At 32.9% G+C, this 23998-nt stretch overlaps 2 protein-coding genes across 6 annotated transcripts; one reads left to right on the top strand and one right to left on the bottom strand.

The window, feature by feature from the left end:
* The first annotated feature begins 2694 nt into the window (after positions 1–2694).
* LOC11441829 (1-(5-phosphoribosyl)-5-[(5-phosphoribosylamino)methylideneamino] imidazole-4-carboxamide isomerase, chloroplastic) lies at positions 2695–9470 on the top strand. The gene is made up of 7 exons (XM_003593639.4): positions 2695–2981; positions 3098–3308; positions 4009–4094; positions 7288–7389; positions 7688–7821; positions 8713–8761; positions 8842–9470. The coding sequence occupies exons 1-7, from the start codon at positions 2802–2804 to the stop codon at positions 9016–9018; spliced, it is 939 nt and encodes a 312-aa protein (XP_003593687.1). The 5' UTR covers positions 2695–2801; the 3' UTR covers positions 9019–9470.
* A 6291-nt stretch (positions 9471–15761) lies between these two features.
* On the bottom strand, positions 15762–21108 carry LOC11441280 (WUSCHEL-related homeobox 9). 5 transcript variants are annotated; one of them, XM_039830271.1, is made up of 5 exons: positions 20988–21108; positions 17992–18306; positions 16986–17870; positions 16223–16422; positions 15762–16108 (listed from the first exon to the last, which is right to left on the bottom strand). In XM_039830271.1, exons 2-5 carry the CDS (start codon positions 18119–18121, stop codon positions 16103–16105), a joined length of 1221 nt encoding a protein of 406 aa, XP_039686205.1. In that variant the 5' UTR covers positions 18122–18306; positions 20988–21108; the 3' UTR covers positions 15762–16102. The 5 variants fall into 5 exon arrangements, with proteins under 5 accessions (XP_039686205.1, XP_039686206.1, XP_039686208.1 ...); XM_039830272.1 differs by having other exon boundaries at positions 17992–18157; XM_039830274.1 differs by lacking the exon at positions 20988–21108 and adding an exon at positions 18527–19228 and having other exon boundaries at positions 16223–16407; positions 17992–18157.
* Positions 21109–23998: the final 2890 nt, after the last annotated feature.

Below are 23998 nucleotides of genomic sequence, written 5' to 3'. Positions count from 1 at the left end.
ATGTCTCAAATTATTTGTTCTTTTTACAATATTAATATAACATTTGTTACTTTTTTGCCACCAACATAATCTTATTTATCGCATTTCAATCATCTATAATTATTCCAATGATCACAATTAATAAGTGCGTTTTAGCAAATGATATTCATTTTGCCATTAAAATCAACATTATTAATCATTATTTAATAATCGTGTACAACTTAAATAGGACGTCTACTGTGAGACAGGGTGAGTAACTCCTAACTATCCATAATACTCCATCCCGTCCTATTTATAAGAAAAAAGTTGACTTTTTAGATTCATTGTGTAATTAATGTATCTTGTTTAAAATATAGATCAAATACATCATTTATGCAATAAATCAAAAAGGTTAAATGTTTCTTATAAATAGGATCGGATGGAGTACAATTTTAGGACTGGAGGTAGTTATTTTGAAGTATTGGTTATGATAAACATAAGATAAAATGTAGGCTTAATTAATGATTTGGTCCCTTAAGTTATTTGTTGGTTACAATTTGGTCCCGTAAGTTATTAACGCTACATTTTGGTCCCTTAAGTTAGACTCTGTTAGCCAAATAAATCATAACCGTCAAAACCGTTAATTTAACGACTAAGGTGTATACATATTGTACGCGGTCTACCAAAAACTTCGATAATTTGTTCGAAATTAACCATTTGATTTTTTTTCCGAAATGACAACCATTAAATCATGCAAGTCTATTATATATGATAATACACCGTCAACACCTAATTCTTTTATACATTTCTTGATCTTCTTCCCTACTTCTCTTATTGATCTTCATGAACATTTCATAAATTTTTTAAAGAACTTTGTACAAACTCAAAAAAAAAAAAAAAAATTAAACCCAACAAAAAAAATCCAAAATCAAACAACATTCTCTCGTTTTTCTTTTTCTTCACCTATTTTATTCTTTTCCTTCACTCTTCTCTCTTCTCTTCCCTCCTCTTGTGAACAGTAACATCACAAAAAACTCCAAAAATCAAAATCCAACTTTCATTAATTAATTTCAACAAAAGCTTTTCTTTTTTCGTTTTTAATCTGAGATCCAAAATTAAAACTTAATCTGGAATCTAAAATAAAAAATCAACCCCTTTATACTCAGCACCTTCAATTTCGTCCAAAATCAAAAATTGACCCTCAATCCAGTCTCCCCTCTTTCGATTTTGGATGTGCGGCAGTTTTGTTTAGGTCCTTCATTTTGTTTCGTTTTGGTATTTTTGTTGTTGCATATTATTGCTGGACGGATTTATTTGAGATGGTTAGGATTGATTTTTGTGTTTGTTGTTGCTGGATTTTATTGTTGATTGTTGAATCTGCACAATTTTTTGTGTTTGTTTGATTTGAGATATTTTTAATTTTGGTTGATTTTGGATTTCTTGTTGATTGTTGAACCTGTTCAATCTGGATTTTTTATTTTTGTGATTGAGTTTGATTTTGGATTTCTTGTTAATTGTTGGATATTTTTATCTTTCTTTTTTTTTTATGGGTTTATTTGAATGATTTTGATGAATATATGAAGGGTTATGTTAACCACTTCCCTCGAGGCACTAGTTAAGAAACCCATAAAGAGAAAGTTTTAAATTAAAAAAGACACTTTATTGACTTTTAAGGGATTGACAACACAATTTTCAATGCAATACATATTATATTTGCTTTTTAACTGGTGCTCTGGGGTACTGGTTAACAATACCCATATATGAATATGATAGATGAAGATGAAGGAGAAGAGGATTGAAGAAGATGAAGAAAGGTGAAAAAGTTAGATGTTGATGGTGCATCGTTAGATTTAGTAGACATGCATCATCTAATGGTTGCAATTTTTATAAAAAAAATTGAATGGTTAATATTAAAGAAGGGTTAACGCCTTAACGATTTTGACAGTCAGGATTTACTTGGCTAACATAATTTAACTTAAGGGACCAAAACGTAACGTTAATAACTTATGAGACCAAATTGTAACTAACAAATAATTTAAGAGACCAAATCATTAATTACTCCTAAAATGTAACCTAAATACCATACATTTTAAAAAAAAAAATAATGAAAACAACTAATTTGAGGTGGTATTTGTCTATTTTTACAATCACATAGATTTTAAATAATTTTTCTTTAAATAGTCAATCATTCTTGGTGATCTGGTATAAGGTATGGTCCACGTAGATGTGTCACATGTACAATTAATTGCCAAGTAATAAGTTTTAACCGCCAAAACAATCGGGTGAATAATTGGGTATGACAATTTTATGGAGGGTTTTAAAGTTTCTTAAAAATCGAAGGGTTTTGACAAAAATAATAATTTCAGTCCTCGTGAGCTTAGCTCAGTTGGATAGGACAATGCATAATACTACCTCCGTTCTTAATTATAAGACCTTTTTGAGAAATATTTTTGTCTCTTTTTATAAGATATCTTTGGTATTTCCAAGTAGATTAATTATTTCTTTATCAACATACTTTTATTTATTTTGCATATTTTTTCTTCAATCAACAATAAATATTATGTTGAAAATATAAATTAATTCTCTCTCTTAAGGATAAAATTGTAAAAACAATAATAATTATATACAAATTTAATACTAATCAACTTTCTTAATCTCCGTAATTTTTACATAAGATTCCTATATTTGGGGACGAAGATAATAGTAATATAAGGTGATTCAAACCCGTCCAAAAAAAAAAAAAAAATCAGTAGGATTTTTGGCTATTTTCTCTCTACTCCCACAAACAAGGTCCTAAACTTCACTTCACTGAACTGTCTTCGAACTCAATCAATCATCACTCAATGCGCAGTCCTGCTTCCACTCCTTCCATCCGTGGTGGTGCCTTCGCATCTTCTCCAATTCTCCGCCACAATCATCTCCCTTTTCTTCGCCTCAATCCTCCCTCCTCTTCACCAACACGATCATCTCCACCTTCAATTCAATGCTCCGTTCAATTCCGCCCCTGCATCGATATTCATAAGGTAACCCCTTTAATCAATATTAACTTCTTGCCAATTCATGTCAAAAAGGACCGATTTTTACATGTGGGTTTTTATGGGAATGACATTTTATGACGTGGGTGATTGTGTTTTTGTAGGGGAAAGTGAAACAAATTGTTGGGTCAACCCTTAAAGATTTGAAAGATGATGATGGGTCAGATCCAATCACTAATTTTGAGTCTGATAAATCGGCAGCTGAGTATGCTACTCTTTACAAACAAGATGGACTTAAAGGTGGTCATGTTATCATGCTTGGTGCTGATCCTTTCAGTAAAGCTGCTTCTCTTGAAGCATTACATGCTTATCCTGGTATTATAGTTTGATTACACCATTTGTTCCTTTTCTGTTTCGTGTTTGCTTTTAATTTATTTTAGAATGTGATGCTAGGTTGAAGGTGATATTCATTTTTTTCTTGGATTTCAATTTTAACAAATGGCACTAGTAGTATATAGAAAAAGGATTAATTTTGTTGATCTACTTATTCTGGAAGTTTATGATAGAACACTATAGCGTAATTTGTCTTGCACTTTCACTTAATCATATGGTGTCATGTCACATATGTATTGAACAATTAAAAGCTTTTACTAGAAGTAAGAAACTTAGTGACTATAATTTTGTAATGCGATGGGTATGTCACCTTTTTTGTCTCTGTGGACTGTAAAGTGATCAATGACCATGCATCAAATTTGTACTTCCAATTTTGAAAAGGAAGAAGCTACATTGTATAAATGATCGGACTAATGTTAAATTACATATTTTTTGTGATTGTTGTTTAGAGCTTTTATCCGGTGTTCTTATGGACTAGTGACCTTTTGTTGATATTGGACTTTGTACAGCAGTTAGCCTTGAAAATGCCTTGACTGACTTCATGACTATATTTATCAATATAACTTGGGAGAATGCCTTAAACTTATTTGGCTTTTTCCTTGATTTTCATGGTTGATGATGTCTTTCTAACTTATAGATTTTTCCTCTACTAAACTTATTGTGGATGAATGGTAAAATTTAGGTGGCTTGCAAGTTGGAGGAGGAATCAATTCTGATAATTGTTTGAGTTACATCGAGGAAGGAGCAAGCCATGTCATTGTGACATCTGTAAGTTATCTCTGCTCTCCTTCTTTGGGTTATTCAATTTTTATGATAGGTAATCATAGTTATCTAGCTGGCAAGTCATAGTTATTATCTAGCTAGCCTTAGTTGGTTAAAGGGGTTAGGATGTTATGTTATAAAGAGGGATAGAAGAGATTTAGACGAATCTGGAAATAAGTCAGAGCTAGGGAGAGTTGAAGGGAGTCTCAAATCACCCCTAGGTATTTGTCACGACCCAACTTCTAGCCGTGACCGGCGCACAGACTACTGATACATGAAGTCTGGCCAGCCTAACAAACCACACTTGACAAATATCTTGTGAATAAATAGTACACTCTGAAACCAAAACTTACTACAATTTGACAAAGTATATTTCTATCTTCAACATTTTCAAACTAAAAACCTTGCTTACAAACATATGCCATCAAGCAGAATTTGAGAGACTACATATCCAAAGTTTGTATATCCCAAAATAATAGTATTCCTAGACTCAAATAGCTGCAGATACACCAACGACTCAAGATATAATACAAAAGAGTCGTTCATCAAGGAGTAGAGGCCTACCAAAAGAGGGACTCTGCTGAATCGGTAATCTTCTAGAAACATAAATTCACCTGATTGTAAATCTGAAAAAAAATGTAAGATGAAGTGGTAAGTCACAAAGACTTAGTGAGAAGACAACAACCACTACCAACTAGAAGGGAAACACACAATGGCACGAATAGTTATTTTTCTCAAATCTAATATCGATTTACAAAACTTGTAACCGTGTAGACTATAATTAATCCACCATCAAATAAGAAATAACAAATATGTTGCTCTTAGCTTGTTTAACCAAACTATCATAAACTGAACTAAATCATTAGGGAAAGTTTTATTACACCTTTTAAGTTGTGAGTTTATCCCTCGGGTATAACCTTACTACAAGTCATCACCTATCTAATATTTGGAAGCAACCTGAATATTTGTACTTGCAATTACTTTGCATAATTGTATGTGAATATCATTATCATAATTAAGAATATTTCAAAATCAAATGTTTTAAGAGGTGAACAAAAAAATTAAAATCCTTAAAGAAAGTACAGCTGAAAATCACCATAAAATCGTTTAAAGAAAGTGTAGATGAAAATCATAACAATAAAATCCTTTAAAGCAAGTATAGAAAACTCCATTTAGTGAAAGTAATCGAAATGGGTGAATCGAGAACTAGCTCCATCTCGTTGATAGCTCTTTCCTACTAAGAGTGGCCTTTCCCTTAGTGGTAGCTTCATCTAACGGATAGCTCTTTTCTCTCGACTCAAAACAAAATGTTTTTAAAGTATAGTAAACTCAATTTAATGAAAATAATCAAAATGGGTGAATCGAGAACTAGCTCCATCTCGTTGATAGCCCTCTCCTCCTAATGGTGGCCTTCCCATAGGGGCGGCTCCATTTAACGGATAGCTCTTTTCTCTCGACTCAAAACAAAGTGTAAAACATTTTCAATTAAGCAGTTTACCTCTCATTGATAGCCCTCTCCTCCTAATGGCGGCCTTTCCATAGGGGCGGCTCCATCTAACGGGGTAACTCTACCTAATTGAAATCACATACTAGGTGCACCTAGGTCGTCGTCATTATAATCACGAATCTCAAAACAAAATTCTCAAAATGTCTCCAAAACCATATTTCACAAAATATCGAAACTTATATCCAAAATAAGTACGATCAAAACTTAATTGAAAATCTAATACTTTATAGATCATAAGCAAATTCAAATCCGAACACCAATCCAATCAGAGCACGTCAATTCAAAAACAAACACTTCAAAACCACGTTCCACTACATAGCAAAACTTCAACTAAAAACATCACACAATCAAATTCTCCATTTCAATTCCTCTACTTTATAAATCACAAGTCAACAATAGAGTATAATTAAATTTGGTGGCTTTGAAATTATATAACGATGATGAGTAAGATATTAAAAGGTCGTGTTTCCCCATTTTAGTAAATACTTTGACATAGAAATTAATCAAAATACCAATAATAATAATTGTAATTAAAATAAGCGATAATGATCGTTATCAACTCACAGTTATGATGAATCAACTCAATTGCGCTGCAACAACTCCTTATTGTACATAAAAGACAGCAACAGTTCCCTTCTCATAGCCTTCTAAGTGCATCGACACTAGCTTCTAAATCTCTTATTTTGCTTCAATCTTCAAGTATTAACATTCTTCTAGCTTCCATCAAATTTCTAGCTACCAAATCAACTCATAAGCATGGCATACAAGCTCTCAATGTAGGCCACAAGAACTAAAACGAAATTGGGGTTTGATTTGTAGTTAGAATAAGTTTTCTAGTTCAAGAAGAATTGAAAGATGGTGATTCGGTGATTAACTAAAGGAACATAAGTGTGATGCTAGATATTGGTGATTTGGGGTTGTCCTTGTCTATCTCCTTTTTCATATACTATGGTTGGCTATCCTATCCTAATCTATTAATGACTCTTAAAGTTTGAAAATTGATGGCTTGAATGAGAAAATGTAGAAGAATGAAATGAAAAAGGATGATGAATCATGGGGTAGTGGGAACACAGAGAAAGGGGAAAGGTTAGATGGAAGAGTGGAAAGAGAGAGAAAACTCTCGATTCTTCCTTACATATATATATATATAAATAAATAAAAAATCTTTTTCTGAACACATTTTCTTTTTCTTTCTTTTATTTATTTTTTATTTAAAAAAAAAAAAATGATACGATGCGTTTCAGTATTGTACCCTGTATTTTTCTCTCTAGGTCACATTGATCCAGGAATTATTCTCAGTAATATTCACATTGTTCTCTTCTATTCTTTCCTAGTACCACTTGAATCTATCATTTTAATTCACATTAACATTTATCCATTGAGAAAACAGGTTGTACGAAATGTAGATTTACGACTCAAATCTTCTCATGAAATGTGATAGATAGGTCTTATTACTCCATCCTTCTTTGAACATATATTAATATACTGTAATGGAGAAAACTTTAAAAAATGAAAACAAAGAAAACAACACACATTTTTCAAGTGGCAAGAAAAGTACCTTAATTTGCTTGGCTCTCAATCTTGATCTGTAACTACACAACCTATTGTTTACATTGTTGGAAAAATATGTGGTTTTGTATTTGTTAATAGAAAGTTATTCTGTCCATGTATTTATTGATTCAATCATTACAGTATGTATTCAACAATGGACAAATGGATCTTGAAAGGCTAAAAGATCTGGTTCGGATTGTTGGAAAAGAAAGGCTTGTGTTGGATCTCAGTTGCAGAAAAAAGGTACAAATTGTTTTCCTTATATTTGAAGGTGAATTGCATTCAAGAAAAAGGTTACGCATGAATAAATTAGAAAGATGAAACATTTAAATAACAGGCTAAGCATTCAAATTCTCGAGAGCAATGCCATAAAATATGGTGTGGGGGGGACTAATCAATAACCCAGAAGTAGTTTCAGGAGTTCGTAATTTGATTCACATGTCCTCAAAACAATTTTATGATGTTAAGAGTCCCAATACTTTAATGCATTTGATCATAATTGGACATTTCTTTTTAAGCACTTATGGTTTCCAGTGCTCAGGAAGGTAAATATGCAATTGTCACTGATAGATGGCAGAAGTTCAGTGATGTGTCACTCGATGCCAAAGTAATGGAGTTTCTTGCCAACTTTGCTGATGAGTTTCTGGTTCATGGCGTTGATGTTGAAGGAAAGAAGTAAGTAACAACTTTTAATGTCTTAAGATAATTGCATACAAGGGAGCTATTCTTGTTGTTGAATTAGTTGGGAGAGTGAGAAATACATATTTGATAGAATAATTAACAATCTACTTCAGAAAGAAATAGAAAAGTGTTCTGTATGTAGCTTGTTCTGTTTTTTGTTTCTTGGTTTGGTCATTGCTACTAGAGGACATTTTAAGTTCTTCAAATTCTATGTTTGCACAAGTCTCCTCCTTTTTAATCTCACTATTTCTAATGTTTCAGAGGCCCCTACTTTAATTTGTTAAATTTAGACTATCAGTTTTAATCAAAAAACGTCTGTGTTTCTAGTGTTTTTTTAATCCAGCAATTGATTTGAAGTTTTATATTAAGTGCATTGGACTAATCAAATACTTTTTGAGTATTTTTATCAGGACTTTTGACAATATCAAATTCAAACTCGAGTTGTTATAATGTATAAATGTCGTCAAAGTAGTTTAGTTAATGATATTGAAGCATTTCATATGATTCATGCTGTGCATAGAGATAATGTTTCAGATCATTTTGCTGTTTATTAGCTAATGGATATGAGACAAAAAGTTATGTTTGAAAAGATCAAATTAGAAGAAGTGTTTTTGTAGTTGGCATTTATTTACATCTTTTTGTCTTGTTGAATTAACTGCTGGTTAAACAAAAAACCTTTATTTTGTACTTCAATCAACGTCCTGTGGAAGTATGTTTCAAGTTATCTGCTCTGATAGATCATGTGAGATCTTAATTGAAGAATGCACCTAGCAATCATGGGCTTGGTTCAAGATTGATAGAATTCATATGAAAAAAAATGTGAAAAACAAAACTCCATATGCATCCATTGAAATATTTCTGATAGTGAATGATTGCTCCTTGTAGGTTGGGAATTGATGAAGAGCTTGTAGCTCTGCTTGGAAAGCACTCACCGGTTGGTAGCCAACTCTTAATTTTATTGTCAAATGTCAACTTTTAGGTGTGCGTATTATTGATACATTCTTATTTTGTCAGATTCCTGTGACATATGCTGGTGGTGTGACAGTAATGGACGATTTAGAGAGGATAAGAACAGCTGGAATGGATAATGTGGATGTTACTGTTGGCAGTGCCTTGGACATTTTTGGGGGGAACTTGGCTTATAAAGATGTTGTAGCTTGGCATAACCAGCAAAAGGTCTCAGTGGCTTAAGTAAGCATTTTTTAGAGTCGTTGAAGTTAGGGGTGGGTGAGCTCTGAGCACGGATTTGCTTAACTATATCTCTTAGTGTAACCTTGAGTCTGGTGATTTGTCGCAATTTCTGTGGTTCCAGCATTTGCCTGACCATTAACTTGTCATGACATTCTTACATGATTATCTTCTGCCACTACATTTACATCTCTGTGATGTAGGTGTAAGGCAGTGCATGTAGGTTTTTCTCCCTGTACAAGAATCCCCGTCATATCGTGAAAATCCTATGAATATAGCATTGTGTGTTTCTGCATATTATATGCCCAATGAAGGATAGGAGTTCATTCATCAAGTTTGATGATTTAGTTGTAAAATGTTATTGTTTTGGTTTTTAATTAACACTTCTGAGCTGCACTTTGAATAATGTGATCTCATTTATTTGTATAAATAAATATGGCATAATTGTTATTTTATTTTATTATTACATGACGAAATATAGCATATGGAAGGGTTAGGAAGGCCTACCTAAAGACTGTCGGTTTTTCATTACTACAATTTATGGTAAATTGGTCCTATATATGTTGTGCATTCTGGCTGAATGGATCCTATACAATTCATAGTAGAGTGGATTGACATAGAAACACCCCTAGCTGAAGAAGCTCAATTCATGAAGGATATCCAATCTGCATTTGGTCCTTCTCAGTTTGAAGTTTGAAAAGGAACAGGGCATTGTGGTTTTCACCCTGCTTACCAACTGTGCCACAAGGGATATTGGTTAAAATGCCTACAACTTTTACCATAGGTTTGACCTAAACTTTGTCCCTCAACCTTTGTCACAGCCTGATTCTATTCGGCTATCCGGCATCGTGGGAATTATTATTTTTTGTTTAGAAAATTCGGTATCCGATCTAATGATGAATAATCAATAATCACAAAGTTAATTTATATTTTGATCAATAATTCGTCATGTAATGATGGACAAGAGGACCAGTAATCAATAATTAACCTCCTGCAACCAATAATCAAACACTGCACACTCATGGGCAAAATTTTAGTGATGAACCTTTAAGTAATATTTTGATCCATAGCCTATCGGATCACATGACAATTTATACTTAAAACTTGCTGTTAAAGCACAGCCTAAATGCCTTATGTCAAGTGCTAACTCCTTCTGTAGTTCTGTTTGGTTCATTTTGGTAATATCTTGTATTAGTTTCTGAACTATTTAACCAACCCTGCATTTTATGGTTAATCAAAAGTCTTCATCTCATTTCTAATGATACAACTATTTCCCAGTTTTCTACTACTTCGTTGCAATTTGGAATCTGACCTTTTTTCTCTTTGTACAAAGGTGCACTATAAGTGCTTACATTACATGTGTTCTAATCTACCTTGATGATGTTACTGTCACAACATATTATTCTTCCCTAATTGAGACATTGATCAACAAGATAGACTGTGAGTTTACATTTAAAAAACTATGATCTTTGGATTATTTTATTGGAGTTGACATTAAGCAAATTCTTAATTGGGCAATAGTGCAACACAGTATGCTACTCTGACTTGTCCTATAATTTCCTGGAGTGTCGGTCAATGAAGTATGCCAGTTTCTTTCTCCAAGACTTGAACCGCATTAGACAGACAAGTGAAGGAGACAAATACTGAAATTTGAATTTTTAGAACATCAATAACATATACATGGTTGTCATGTAGGAGTAATTGGTCACATAGTCCTCACATATTGTCACGTGATTAACAGTAAAAAGACCAATTCCATGATGTTAAATTTGAGGAACTAAAATTTAAACTTAAAAGGAATTTCTTTGTTGAATGAAAAATGTTACTTGTATGTCAGTAAACGTTATATTGACATTTTTCTCTTTTGCTAGGTTTTCAAGCCCTAAACTTTTATATCCCTTAAACTAATTTCATTCAACAAACTAGTTGGAGTTGACTGAGAAGTTATATTGAAAAACTTTGGTTATATTGACCTTTGTACCACCCAATTTATGCCTAAGTTTTTGTGCTACATAGAAACTATCTAGAGTCGACTGAGAAGTTGGTCAAGGGGAATAAAGCCAAAAGGGCAAGATATTTGATTTGGCTGGCAATAGTTTGGAGCATGAGGTCCATGAGAAATAACATTATATTCAAATGAGAAGTGGTGGAACAAATAAATAATTGTTGATGATCGATATGAAAAATTGTAATTCTTTTTCAAATTGCTGGAATAACCTAGTGATGTGTTCAGACAATTGTTGATGAACAAAGCAAATTTTAATATTTGTATTTCCACCCTTCTTCCTTTCAGCTGGAGCTCAGCTGTCAGGACATTTCTAGTCATCGAAACTCTTTCAGGCTCCACCACAAATTCACAACAATTACATAGAAAACCACAAATTCACAACATATCCCCACTATTCAATAGAAGGAAAAATTGTTTTGTCATGCATTAAATGTCAACATCTCATAGTCAACTTTAGTTTGTTGCGTCGTGGGAGTTATTACAGTATAGTGAGAATAAATTAGAGTTAGATGTTAGGTTACTTAGTGGTAACTGGAGTAGAAAGTTAGTTAGGGAGTTAGTTACTCCAACTCACTATAAATAATATAAATAAATTCGAACACAGGGGATAGTTTAGCCCGTCACAAGGTTAAAAAGTTACAATAGAGTTAGAAATAACTTAAAACAAAATATATACAAAATAAAGAAGAAATACAACAAAGTTTGTAAACCAACAATTAACAAATACAAGTTAACAACTTGATGGATTTTCATATTGTATCTCACACATAAAGGGAGAGTTCTTTACCCACTCGTAAGAAGTACACAAAGACTTTGAAAATTTATTTAAAAATCATCTCCAGGAAGAGAGCTTAATATAATCTATTAATGATTCAACATTCACTTCTTTATTGGAGAAAATAATTAACATCATATCCAAAGACTTCCATATCAATCTTACCTCGACATGCCAAACCATTGTCAAGTGGGAGCCGTAGCATTTGGGTGACATAGAATTGATGACATTGATCAATCACAATGTCATAATCATTGCGAGAGAAAGAGAGAGAGAGAGAAAAAACTATTTGTGATATTGTGGTTGACCAATGTAACTAATATCACCAATTTTATGTTACTCAAGTGCTATCCATCAAGTGGTGTTTAAGCTAAGAGCCAACTCCAAAGGAGCAAAAGACTAAGAAAAAAGGGGACGTGTTGATTCCTGGGTTATTTCACAAAACCCGCAAATTAATCCCTCAACATCAAGAATATACCAGCGACGAAAAAAGATTTTTATGAGTAGAGGCCTTATCCAAAAGCAATTGCCAAGAATAATTAATGACTTTTGAAGGGCCTTAGAGTCACGATCTAAAGTTCATTACTTGATAAAGAAGTTATCGTGGGATCTCGTCAACAAAGTTGCATGGGAGTAACAAAATGAAAACATATCGGATGAGTAATTCTTCCAAGACCAACCATCATCACTTGGAGTCAAAGTAGGTTCACCAAATACTCCCTTCGTCCATATATAAGCCCCTTTTGCTTTTTTTCACATTTTTAAGAAAAGTTGTTAGTGTAATTAATGTGTCTATTTTGTGTGTTAATATTACGAAATTGTCATTTGTTTGTATGTTTAGAAAAATAAAATAAATGCATCTAGTAATTTGAAAAAGGGTTTACATTTAGGAACAAAAATAAAGTCAAATGAATGCTTAGATATATGTCCGGAGGGGGTATTATACACCAAAAATTGTTGTCGGAAGGGTCCTCCTCCAAGTGAGGGTTCAAATCAACCTCTCACCTTCCTTCTTACTCGAATTTCTAATTTTTTTTGTCAAGTAGCTTCGTGGCTGGAACTCACATTTTTAAATGTAAAGAAGTGAGGTGTCCAAGATTCGAACTCCAACCCCTCCATATATTATGCATTCTAGAAAAAGCCATAGGAATAGATATCTGAAGTCTACGTAAAAAAAACACTCTAATTGATGGATTAAATCCAATCCATAAGTATCATAATATGGTGGATATTGATTTTCAAATATGTTTTTCTAGATCTAATATCTTGTCTTACGTTATATATATCACAAATTTATTCGGGAAATATAATAAAAAAATGTTTTTAAATAGTTATTTTAAAAATTATATATTCTAATTTAAAACAAAAAAACATCATATCATCATACGGCCTCCTCCGACAACTACCGTTAGTTGCTAACCACCACTATTGACGACCATCTCCGGTTGCCTCCAAACAATCACCTCCGACCACTAGTTCCATTAATCATTATTCACATTATTAATGTTGATTGAGTACTCATTTGTTGCACCTTAAGCCTTCCTGACTGCTTTGTTGCTGGCGGATGCATGTCCTTCACGATTAATCCTCCTTCTTCACAACTCCTGGATCGGTCGTCGTCGTAAGGATCATGGTGGTTTGTGGTTGTCTAGCCGAGGGTTGGGGTGTGCGCCGGTCTTTTCTGGTGGTGGTGATGCAGGTTGATTTGGTGGCTTGTTTTGATTTGTTTGTGTTCGAGCTGTTCGCTTTGCGCTACTGTTCCGCCTTTCTCTGTCTTTGGATTTTGGCATAGAGTTATTGGTGGGTCGAGTTTTTGGACAAGTTTATGTGTCTGCTATGGTGGTTCGTGAGTTGAGGGGTGCCATTTTGACTTCTCTCGGGAGTCTTGTGGGCTGATCGCTTTTGATTCGAGGTCGGGAGCAAGTTTGTGACTCAGGTCCTTTTAGGTTGTTGTGATGTCTCCTCCGAAAGACCGGAACTTGAGTGGTGGTCGAAGCTGTACGTTTGAAGCAATTTTTGGTGGTGGTAATACTTGGGATTTAATCCCCTTATTTATATAATATATTTTGCCATCCATTTTTTTATTTTTTTTTAATATAACAATTAATTATGATTTTGATTGTTTTGATTAAATATATAATTGATGAAATATAAAACAGTTATTAAATTTTTAGTTAATTGAAAATGAATTAGTAAATTGTTTAAATCTTACAAATGATGATGAACACAAGAATCTAGCTCCAATCAAATTGTGACCACAAATCTGAAACACTCTTGGTGACTAGACAGACATATATACTTTTTATTCCCTGATCAACCAAAGCTTCTTCTCCATCCATCAACCAAACAAATGAAAGAGAGACAGATCAAAGAAAATACCATTCACATCATATAAGTTTGCAAATTAAAGATGATTGAAGTTATCCATCAACAGCTGAATTCTTCATGGTCATGATTATATTTTGTGATGGTTCATTCATGCAGCTGAAACTGAAAGAAAGTTAATGGATGTATAGGGTGTGACATTGCATAAAAGATAGGAATGACATAGCACAAAAAGATATAATTACTATAGATTAGAAGAAAAGTAAAAAGTTATTATTTCAGTGTACTACAGATATAAATTAACTGAAGTCTTGCTCGACATATCGAAATCACAGTGTCAAATCAAGGTAACATGAGATTGAAAACACTGTTGTTATCAAACAACACGTAAACCAATCCATAACTGTTCCATGTAACCTCTCTCTCATCAACAATTAACAACTCTACTTATTCTTGGATTTATTGGAAAGGAACAGTGACTATTGAGTTGTATTGTTTTTTGAGAAATGATTTGTGAACACATACATAGTAACAAAGTGTTTTTTTTTCCTCATATGAAGACAAATTTTGGCAGTTTGTGTGAAAACGTTGGTACCATTCCGTTTTGGGTCAGACCTTTCTGATTCATGTTAACTACATACGCTTTTAAATGCCCCATACACTAACAAGTTGACACCTTTTTTTGATCAAACAAAACACATAAAATCTGATAACTTGTAAAATTATATTCAGCTTATTTATAATTTAATGATAAATAAATCAGATATAACGAGTCATATTGATTTAATCATAAATAAATTTGTTTTCGATTATCATGTGTAGCTTAGCACACTCTTGTTTGGGAGTCTTTTGGTAACCATTTTTGTTTTTTTTTTCTTCTCTTTTTTGGGTGATCAACTTGACCTTGATCATTTGATGTAACTATATTCGTTTTCCTAGTTCTTTTGCCACTTCTTCGTTTATTAATATATTTCATTCTAACTTCTTCAACGTAAAAAATATAAAAAAACAAAAAAATCATGATACAACACTATCTTACTAGTAAAGTAGTATAGACTTAGCCCTCAAATTAATAACATTTTTTTGGAGAAAAAATTAATAACTTTTTATTTCCATCATGTTTTCCAAAATCACAATGACAACACTTCTTTGAAATTCACCCCCTTTTCACCATGACCATACGGTGGTAGTATTACGAAATTGGAAGGTGAATATATTGCTATTTAATTACTCATCTCAATTGCGCTTCAAAACTATGGTTGTTTAATAGTGTTTGGATTGACGTTTAATTGAGAAATATCGCGTCCGAATGCACTTCTAACGGGATAATTTAAGAGCTACAAAAGGTAGGTTTTGGATTGCCACGCGTCTAGAGGAAAGAAAACGCAGCAACAAACACATACCAAGTGCTTCTAATATGACGCTCAAACATGGTTTAAAGGTGAACCTTCTTTATTTTTAGTAAAAGAAAAAGTTGTAAATATAAAAAGGGAATAAATATAGTATTTTTACTAAAAATGATAAATGTTCATCTCCATAACATTTTTTTATCCAAATTAAAAATACATGATACTTTAATCAAATTTCATAATAATCTTTTTGGAATAGCAAAATTAGTGATAGAAACACATCCATAGCTAATAATTCCACATCATATAATTTCATAATATAGTTATTATACTATAAATAAACAAACATAGTTCTTCAAACCGATAGAAGAGCAAATAAAAGTTACATATTTAAGTCAACAAAGTCATGATGATGATATCCATACTTTAGAACAGCACAGATATCTGAAGTCATTCTCATGAGCAGTGTTCTTCTATAAACCTCTATTGAATAATAACCCTAATAGCAAACACAATAGTACATTGACATAATATAACAGAAAGAAAAAATCAGCAAGTCATCAAAATAGACAACAACCAAATAAAATACCATACATTAAAACCTCATCACACTCTCCAGCATTTTCTTTCCTACATCTGCAAAAAAAAAAGATCATAAATATTTTTTATGAAAAATAAATCAGAGAAGCTTAATTTGATCATAAGATTAACTATACAAGTATATAAAATAATGTATGTTTACGTGCTTACCAAATAATATAATGCACCATGCTGGAGTGAATGAAGAGTGACACCATACTGGTTTGTTAACACAGGCTGACCAGTTTGATGTACAAGAACAGCATCATCACCAAATGCCGCACGAACATTAAAAGGTCCAGATGCAACCTCAAAGGCCACATCATTGATAAACACCACTGATTTTGCAGCAACACCTGGTTCACCAATGCCTGAGATACACTCAATCATTTCTCATGTGCAACTCTAAATACAACCTTAACTATAGTCTATAGATACCAAAAGTCAAACTAATACTAAAGCCTATATTTAAGCCAATAAAGCCATGCACACGTGACCCAAAAACCATGGTACACTAACCACGTCCTATTCACATTAATCTTATTACCATTTTCATCTCAAAAACTATGTTCTTAGGTTCTATAGGCGGTGTAAAATTAACAAGTATATAGATGAAGTAACCTAAAAGAAAAATAAAATAATAAACTAGTCAAGATCTTGTGGTTTTGCTCTTGCACTTTACAAGATGTGTTAATAAGAAGAAAAAAGAACTTTTCTTAAAATATATAAACAATAAAAATTACTATGCAGAATACAACTTTTGAATACTATACATGTTAAAATAGCAACAAAAATTTAGAGATGAAAAAATGTGAAATTGTAGTGTTAGAGAAACTAAATAATTTGGTGACCAATTTTATTTTGTATTTGTCTATCATTATTTCAACTTTTTCTGTAGCTGAAATAAGTAAATAAATGCTATTTAATTAATTACCTTGCACTTGAGAAATGATAGGGGATGGAACAGTGATGGTGGAGGAAGTAGTAGGATGTAAAACAGTAGTAGTAGTTGTGGCGGGTGGCAAACAGATGTTCAGATGTGGGGGGATTTGGTGCATTATTTTCACAGACTTATCCTGTTCTTGATCTTTCTTTGAGGAATTAACACCATGGTTGTTCATGATCTCACTAAGCAGGAAACTGGTAGTGCAATTACCAGTGTTATGGTGTTGCTGACCATGTGATTGAGCAGGAACCATGTTGGAAAGTTCAGAGAAGCAAAACCCTTGTGATGTAACATTATTAGGAAGCACTATTCCTTGTCCATGATGTTGCACCGGGAAGAAGAAAGTCTCAGTAGTTGGTGCAGTTACTTGTGGTGGTGGAAGAAGGGTAGTAACATTTTGAGTCTGAAAATATGTTTGGTTTTGATTCACAGAAGCAGTTGGAGAATTAGGCACAACATCATTGATGTTAGGGAAACCAAGGGAAAATACTTTGGCAGGTATTAATTCTTTTGGTGGAGATTTCTCAGAGGAAGATGAAGAAGATGAGGGTACAGTAGCAGAAATTTGAGAAAGTGAATTAGGGTTTTGTTGTGGTGGTTGATCTTGATTCTGATTCTGGTTCTGGTTCTGATTCTTGTTCTGGTTTTGGAGATGGCGAAGCTTATGCTTGCTTCTTGATTTGCGGTTTTGGAACCAATAGAAAACATTAGCATCACCAACTTGACCATACTCTTGCAACTGTGCCCTAATCTTCCTTATTTCTTCTCTTGGTGGATTCACCATTCCAGAATTGAAGATAGCTTCAAGTATGCGGATTTGTTCTGGTTTTGGATTCCACCTTGGCTTTGGCTCAGGACTTCTCTCTTCACAACCTATTTCCATAAAGAAAGAAGAAAACAAAATATCAATAATAACTTGTTACAAATCAGACATTAGAATCTCTGAACTATAGTCAAATATTAGTATATTTAGATTGAAAATGTAGATATTTACCTGAGGAGTAAGGGGTTCTGTGGCAAGCAGAAGAGATGAGAGAAGAGTTGATGTCATGCTGCCATTGGTGATGAGTGTTGCAGGGCTTAGACTTAAACATGCTTGGCCAGTGTCTATTTGATGAAGCCATGATGATGATGAAGAATCACTGATGAAGAACTGAAAGCTAGATAGATATAAAAATAAAAATAAAAACAAATAACCAAATGAGAAAACAATCTAGAAGCTTTTCTCTCTTGCTTTCTGAAACCCTCAGAACCAACAAAACCTTCTTATATAGCCTCTTCACCTACCCTCTAGAGCGTTTCACCAATTCTATAATAATTGCAATAATAACAATAATTCATTATTAGTAGTATAAAGAATTTATTTAACATATTAAAATGTAAGATGAAAAGTTTATATATCATAATAAATATGGAATATATAAAAATAGAAGAAAGGCAACAAGAATCGCCTGTGAGAAAAATAAACAAGAAAGGAAAGAAAAGGGAAATAATAAATAAAAAGGGAATGAAGAGTAAGAGGAGAGTACCGTGTCTCCCATACCTTGCAGTACAATAGGTATAGCTTTTTTTGATTAGAAAACTACTTTTGCATTAATAGTAGGGAGGGAAAGTGAAAAAATAAAAAAGAAGTAGTTTTAAAGTAGAAGGAAATTCCCCCCGGATGAGAAGCAAAGGGAACAAGGAAAAGAATACATGCTGGGGACTTAATTAGGAATCTTGTTGGTGCAGAGATGGCAGAGAAAAAAAAGGTGTTAATGCTAGGGCTTTCATCACTTAGAAAGAAAAAAAAAGGTGTGGAGTGTGTGTGATCTGAACAATTTGTCTCTTTCTTTTAACACATTTCCATGGGGGAAGGGAAAGAGAAAAAGAAAGAGTAGTGAGTTGTGTGTTATTAATGAGATTGTGTAGAAATAATAAGTGTGGGATTATTCTAATGGATGAGGTTGTTGTATGGGAATAAATAGGGGTTGAGGGGATGGAGGATTTTCAAACTTTCAAAGTCAAGAATATTGGGTTGGGTGTGTACTAGTTTTTGATTGGAAAACGGTGGTGGGTTAGTAATTGCAAGTATTTTGGGTCATTTTGGGCAAAGTAAGGACTTAGGTTTTTGGATTGAATCGAGGGAGGCATATTTATTGTCTATTTTACTTCTACACATGTATATTTTCCATCACTTAATGTAAATTAAAATTCATGTATATTCTACCCAGGGCCGTCTTAACAAATTCATAGGCCCGGTTTTAATTTTATAAGGGATGCAAAAAAAAAAAAAAATCTGGGCCCCAAAAAAAAAAATTAAAAATCACACTTTGGTGGGTCTTGAACACATGACCTCACACTCAACAAAAAATGGTCACACCACTAAAGCAAGCTGTACAAATTGAATAAATTTGCTTTTAATAGATATATAATCATTATTTTTGTGTCTTACATATAAAAAAAAAATATTTTAGGCCCCAAAAAATTGGAGGCCCGGTGTCGTCGCCCAGCCTCGACGGGCTATGGGCCGGCCCTGATTCTACCCAAAAAATAAGGAATTAATTCATGTCTATAGTTTTTCCAGAAAAAGCATCATTTTAGGAAGATTAAGAGTACTTTTATAAGGGTTTATACATATAAAATATAAAATATAAAAGAACAAATTTTATTGAATATATTTATTTTATTTGCATCTAGTTCATTTGCAATATCATCTAATATAATGAATGATTTACAAGTTTTAATAGGGTCATGCTAAAAAAAATGGCCTTTGTTAAATGGCCTTTGTCTATAAGTTCTAACACTTGACAAGAAGTAAAAAAAAACAGTATATATAGAAGAAAAAACAATTTTTAATGTTTAAAAGTGTTAAATGCATCGTTTTCAAGATTTTTTTAACTTTTTAAAAGTAGTATATTTGTTAGCATCTTCCGATGTCTCTAAAAAACATGAGTTTTTCTTCTTCTTTTTTTTTTTGCAGTAAAAAATTCATGAGTTTAACCAGCACAATCCCAATAAAAATCTATTTTTATAATAAATTTATCAAATTCAATAAAACTTTCTTAATATGAAACCTTCTATGTATCATTATATTTCTATCACTCATCAATAATCATTACTCTAAAAAAAACAAGATATTATATGGACATGCCACTCCTCAAAATTTGACTAAAGTTATTCATAAGAAGTAAATAATCAATGATCAGATGACTATGTAAGAAGTAAATAATAATGTAAATTCAATACTCAACAACAAAAAATAAACAATTGCTCAATATATCAACATATATCACATAATTCATTCTAAAAATATAAAAGTTAATTGGTTTTAGAACCATCTACCCTAAACAATATGGTATTCGGGTTGTTTTCGACCCGATTTATGGGCAATAGTTTTGCTATGATATCTCTTACGATTATTGGGATTTGAATCCTCTGTTGTGGTACGATGGTCCAACACAGATCTCGACTGTTCAAATACCTTGATTACATATGGCAGCACAAACAAGTTGTTTAGATAAACATAAATGGGCAATATGACAAAAAGGGTATAAGAGATCGACATAGATCGAACCGCATATGCTGCTGTATTCTATGTCATATTTTGAAATTTTCATCCTCATTCAGACAGGAGAAAAAATACAATATTAATTCATTCCCATAGTTGCTCAAACGCATGGAAAACAAGATCTAGGAAAAAATTTAATGTGTAAACTACACTTTTAGTCAACTAACGATCGTGAGAAAACAAGCTCTGATCAAATAAAAAAAGAAAAACTAACATGATTTTGATGTCGTGTTAGCCAACTATTAAAAACATGATGTGAACCAATAAAAAAAACATGATATGATATTGTGTTCTTGAATTACAATTTTCAGTCACAATTGGGACTAGTAAGCCTTGTTACCAATTGATACAATTGTCAACACACTATATACAATTTGTAATAATGATCCAAAATTAACAAATAATGATCCAAAAAAGAAAGATTAAAGGTTTTAGATTACCTAAATATGCGAATGCTGATGAGTATTTCACTGATCTCCTTCAGATCTTTGAGTGTGTGTGAAGAGAAGACTAACTCTCACTGTTAGGTTTTGTGTGAGGTCTAGGGGCAAGAAATAAAGGATGATATAGGCATAAATAATAAACCAAGCCCAATGATCCAAGCCCAAGTCACTGTGGGGTCTATAATTGACATATTGTCAGTATTCGATCAGATGACACATAACCTTGTTGCATGTGATTTACCTGGCTTATTGCATGTGATACACTTGGTCTATTGCATGAATAACACTTGTGTTTATTGAACATGATTCTCTAGCCACTTGGCTTGTTGCATGTAATTTTATTATTTTTCCTTCTCCTATAGATAAGAGTCCGTAATGTACTTTGATCATTGAATTTTACCAAATTTGAGGGTGGATTCTCTCTAAGCTTCTAAGCAATCTTGGTAATTAGAGCTTAGGCATAGTAAGATATGAGTGAAAAAAAGTAACAAAGTTTAATCTTAAAATAAGAGCTTTTAAGTAAGGAAAATCCAAACTCAAAATCTCCATCTTTAATTTAAATTTGCACAAATAAACACTGGCAATGACTTCAGGAGGTCCAAAACCTCACAATATGAACTTTTGCATCCACCGCACGCGCCCTCACTTGTCGTTACCAGGGTTCCACATTGAAGGTGGATGGAAAAACAAGATATGGGGGTTTGAATTGTGTTTCATGATTTTAAAATCTTTTTCCAAGTTTAACCAAGTCCTTTTAAAGGCACTTGTTTAGAAAATGTTGAACATAATAGTTCTTTATCAAGATATTTAATTTAATTTTAAAACTAAAGAAACAAGGTGAAGTTAAACCATAAAGAACTTTACATAAACATGAATAGAAGAGAGTGAGCGAGAGAGAGAGAGAGCGGGAGAGAGAGAGAGAGAGAGAGAGACAAAGACAGAGAGAGAGACAGAGACAGAGAGAAGAGAGAGAGAGTTTAACCTGGTTCACTCTCAACCTGATAGCTAGTATAGTTGCCCTATCTAGAGTGTCATTGCTATCTCAACCGAGATGGACTTCTTTCACCATGATCCACCCCAAGATTTCATGAAACATCAATCTTAGCAAGTCCATTACCCCTATCACTACATGATTATTAAATCATGATATTCACATCACTTACACTATGGCATGACCATGATGCCTTCATCGTTTTCCCTTTCCTAACCGTGATGATCTCTGCCAATTACCCAACTACATGACCATGACAAGTTTACCTAATAGTGATGTTGACTTTTAAGTGTACTCTGTTAGTTCACAGCCAATGAGGAACAATGTTTAAAGCCTATGCAGATTATCTTAAATGTTTATAGTCATTCTTCACTGTCCAGTTTGCCACTACTGGGCAGGGTTATAATATTGGGGTTCAGTTTCTATCTGACCGATACAAAGGCATGGTAGGTCGATATATCTATTTGAGTAGATGTTAAAATTTGAATCCTATATCGATTCTAGAGTACTTCTAATTTATTAACTGATTTACAAATGATCTAGATAAACTCTCACTCGAGTGGATATTTCACTAAGAACGCATCTCTATCTTTTAATTAAGGAGTTTATAACACTCACATTAGTTGTCTTGAGTTCACATAGAAGGATATGATGTTTTGACACACCAACGATGATTGCAACAATAACTACAACAACAACAACAACACTCAAAATTAGTAGTTTCTCTTTATATAACATCGAGAATCCTATTGTTGGAGAATACAACAAGAGATATAGTGATTACAAGGATACATACTCATATGTACAAGCATCTATTGCATCTCTAATGTATCGTTGAAGTGACATCTCTATTGAAATACTATAAGAGAAATACTTTTTTGTACTTTGAAGATCTTAAGTGATTTCGAGCCAAATCAGAGCTAGGCACGTGATTTTAAATACTTTATCCAAATGATTGTCTTCACATTTGAATATATCAACCATCAAGATGATTGCTTGGGCAATTAATCAAGTAGGCATGAAGGCGGCTGACCACACAAATAATCATTAGGTTGAAACGAGGGCTTAGACTGCTTCACACATATGATGTATTTGTTGACAATGTGTTGACCAAAGAATTTGCTTGATTGCTTAAGATCTTGATCAACTTGTCTTGTGGTTGATGACCACTTGTCATAACCTCAAAGATGTTTTCTTCTGTTTGGACGTTCAACTATTGCATTAAGATCAAAGGATGACTTTTTTTTCTTTCACTTGTCTATATACCATCATGCATGCCCATAGACACAATTATTAGTCAAATTTTCCTTTATTATTAGTCTTGTTATCATCAAAACATAATACATAGATATTCTTCTTTGAACCTACATGGTTCTAGTACACATTTCACCCAGGTGATATTCCCAATCTCTATGAAGAAGCAAGACATGTGTGCCACGTCACCTAGTCTGCCCAATCAACACCATGTCAACCATCCAGATCATGACATGTGCCACATCTTCCATATCCCTCAGATTGTCCAACAAACGACCAATCATTCAATCAAACCCTCCAACACATCATTAGTACCACATCATCTTACCCCTCACCAGCCACATACTTTTCTTTGTTTATCACTTTCTGCCATGTGTGATAAAAATGTCATGCCAACCTTATACAAAAAATTCCCAAATTTATATTTAAGCCCTCTGGTCTTTTATATATTTATATTTTTACCTCTCAAATTTTGAATATCACATTTTCCCCTTTAACTTCCTAAAATTGTAAATTACCCCCTAAGTTTTTTAAGATTTATGTTTACCCCTAAATTTTATGAAAATTACAACTATACCCACCTTGAAAAATCACCATTTTCCTTTTAGTGTCACCTTGAAAAAATATAAAAATTTCAATTTGATCATTATAAATGCTCCCATGTCGTTAGTCTCAATATGAAATATAAATGAATGATTTGAGGAGACAAATTCAAACATTACAAGAAACTATGAATACACAATAAGTTCCATTGGATGAATAC

Source organism: Medicago truncatula, chromosome 2 (assembly GCF_003473485.1).
Source record: "Medicago truncatula cultivar Jemalong A17 chromosome 2, MtrunA17r5.0-ANR, whole genome shotgun sequence".
In the NCBI taxonomy this organism is placed as follows: domain Eukaryota; kingdom Viridiplantae; phylum Streptophyta; class Magnoliopsida; order Fabales; family Fabaceae; genus Medicago; species Medicago truncatula.
The sequence above is the reverse complement of the archived record's forward strand: the minus strand, read 5'-3'. Positions and strand labels throughout refer to the sequence as shown.

Bases quoted from the DNA above. Each gene is read 5' to 3' on its own strand.
- LOC11441829 (XM_003593639.4), top strand. From the start codon at position 2,802: ATGCGCAGTCCTGCTTCCACTCCTTCCATCCGTGGTGGTGCCTTCGCA. The intron at 7,390-7,687 runs GTACAAATTGTT...TCCAGTGCTCAG, and splicing joins ATCTCAGTTGCAGAAAAAAG to GAAGGTAAATATGCAATTGT. The intron at 7,822-8,712 runs GTAAGTAACAAC...TGCTCCTTGTAG, and splicing joins GTTGATGTTGAAGGAAAGAA to GTTGGGAATTGATGAAGAGC.
- LOC11441280 (XM_039830271.1), bottom strand. From the start codon at position 18,121: ATGGCTTCATCAAATAGACACTGGCCAAGCATGTTTAAGTCTAAGCCC. The intron at 17,871-17,991 runs GTAAATATCTAC...TTATGGAAATAG, and splicing joins CAGAACCCCTTACTCCTCAG to GTTGTGAAGAGAGAAGTCCT. The intron at 16,423-16,985 runs GTAATTAATTAA...AGTGTATCTCAG, and splicing joins TATCATTTCTCAAGTGCAAG to GCATTGGTGAACCAGGTGTT.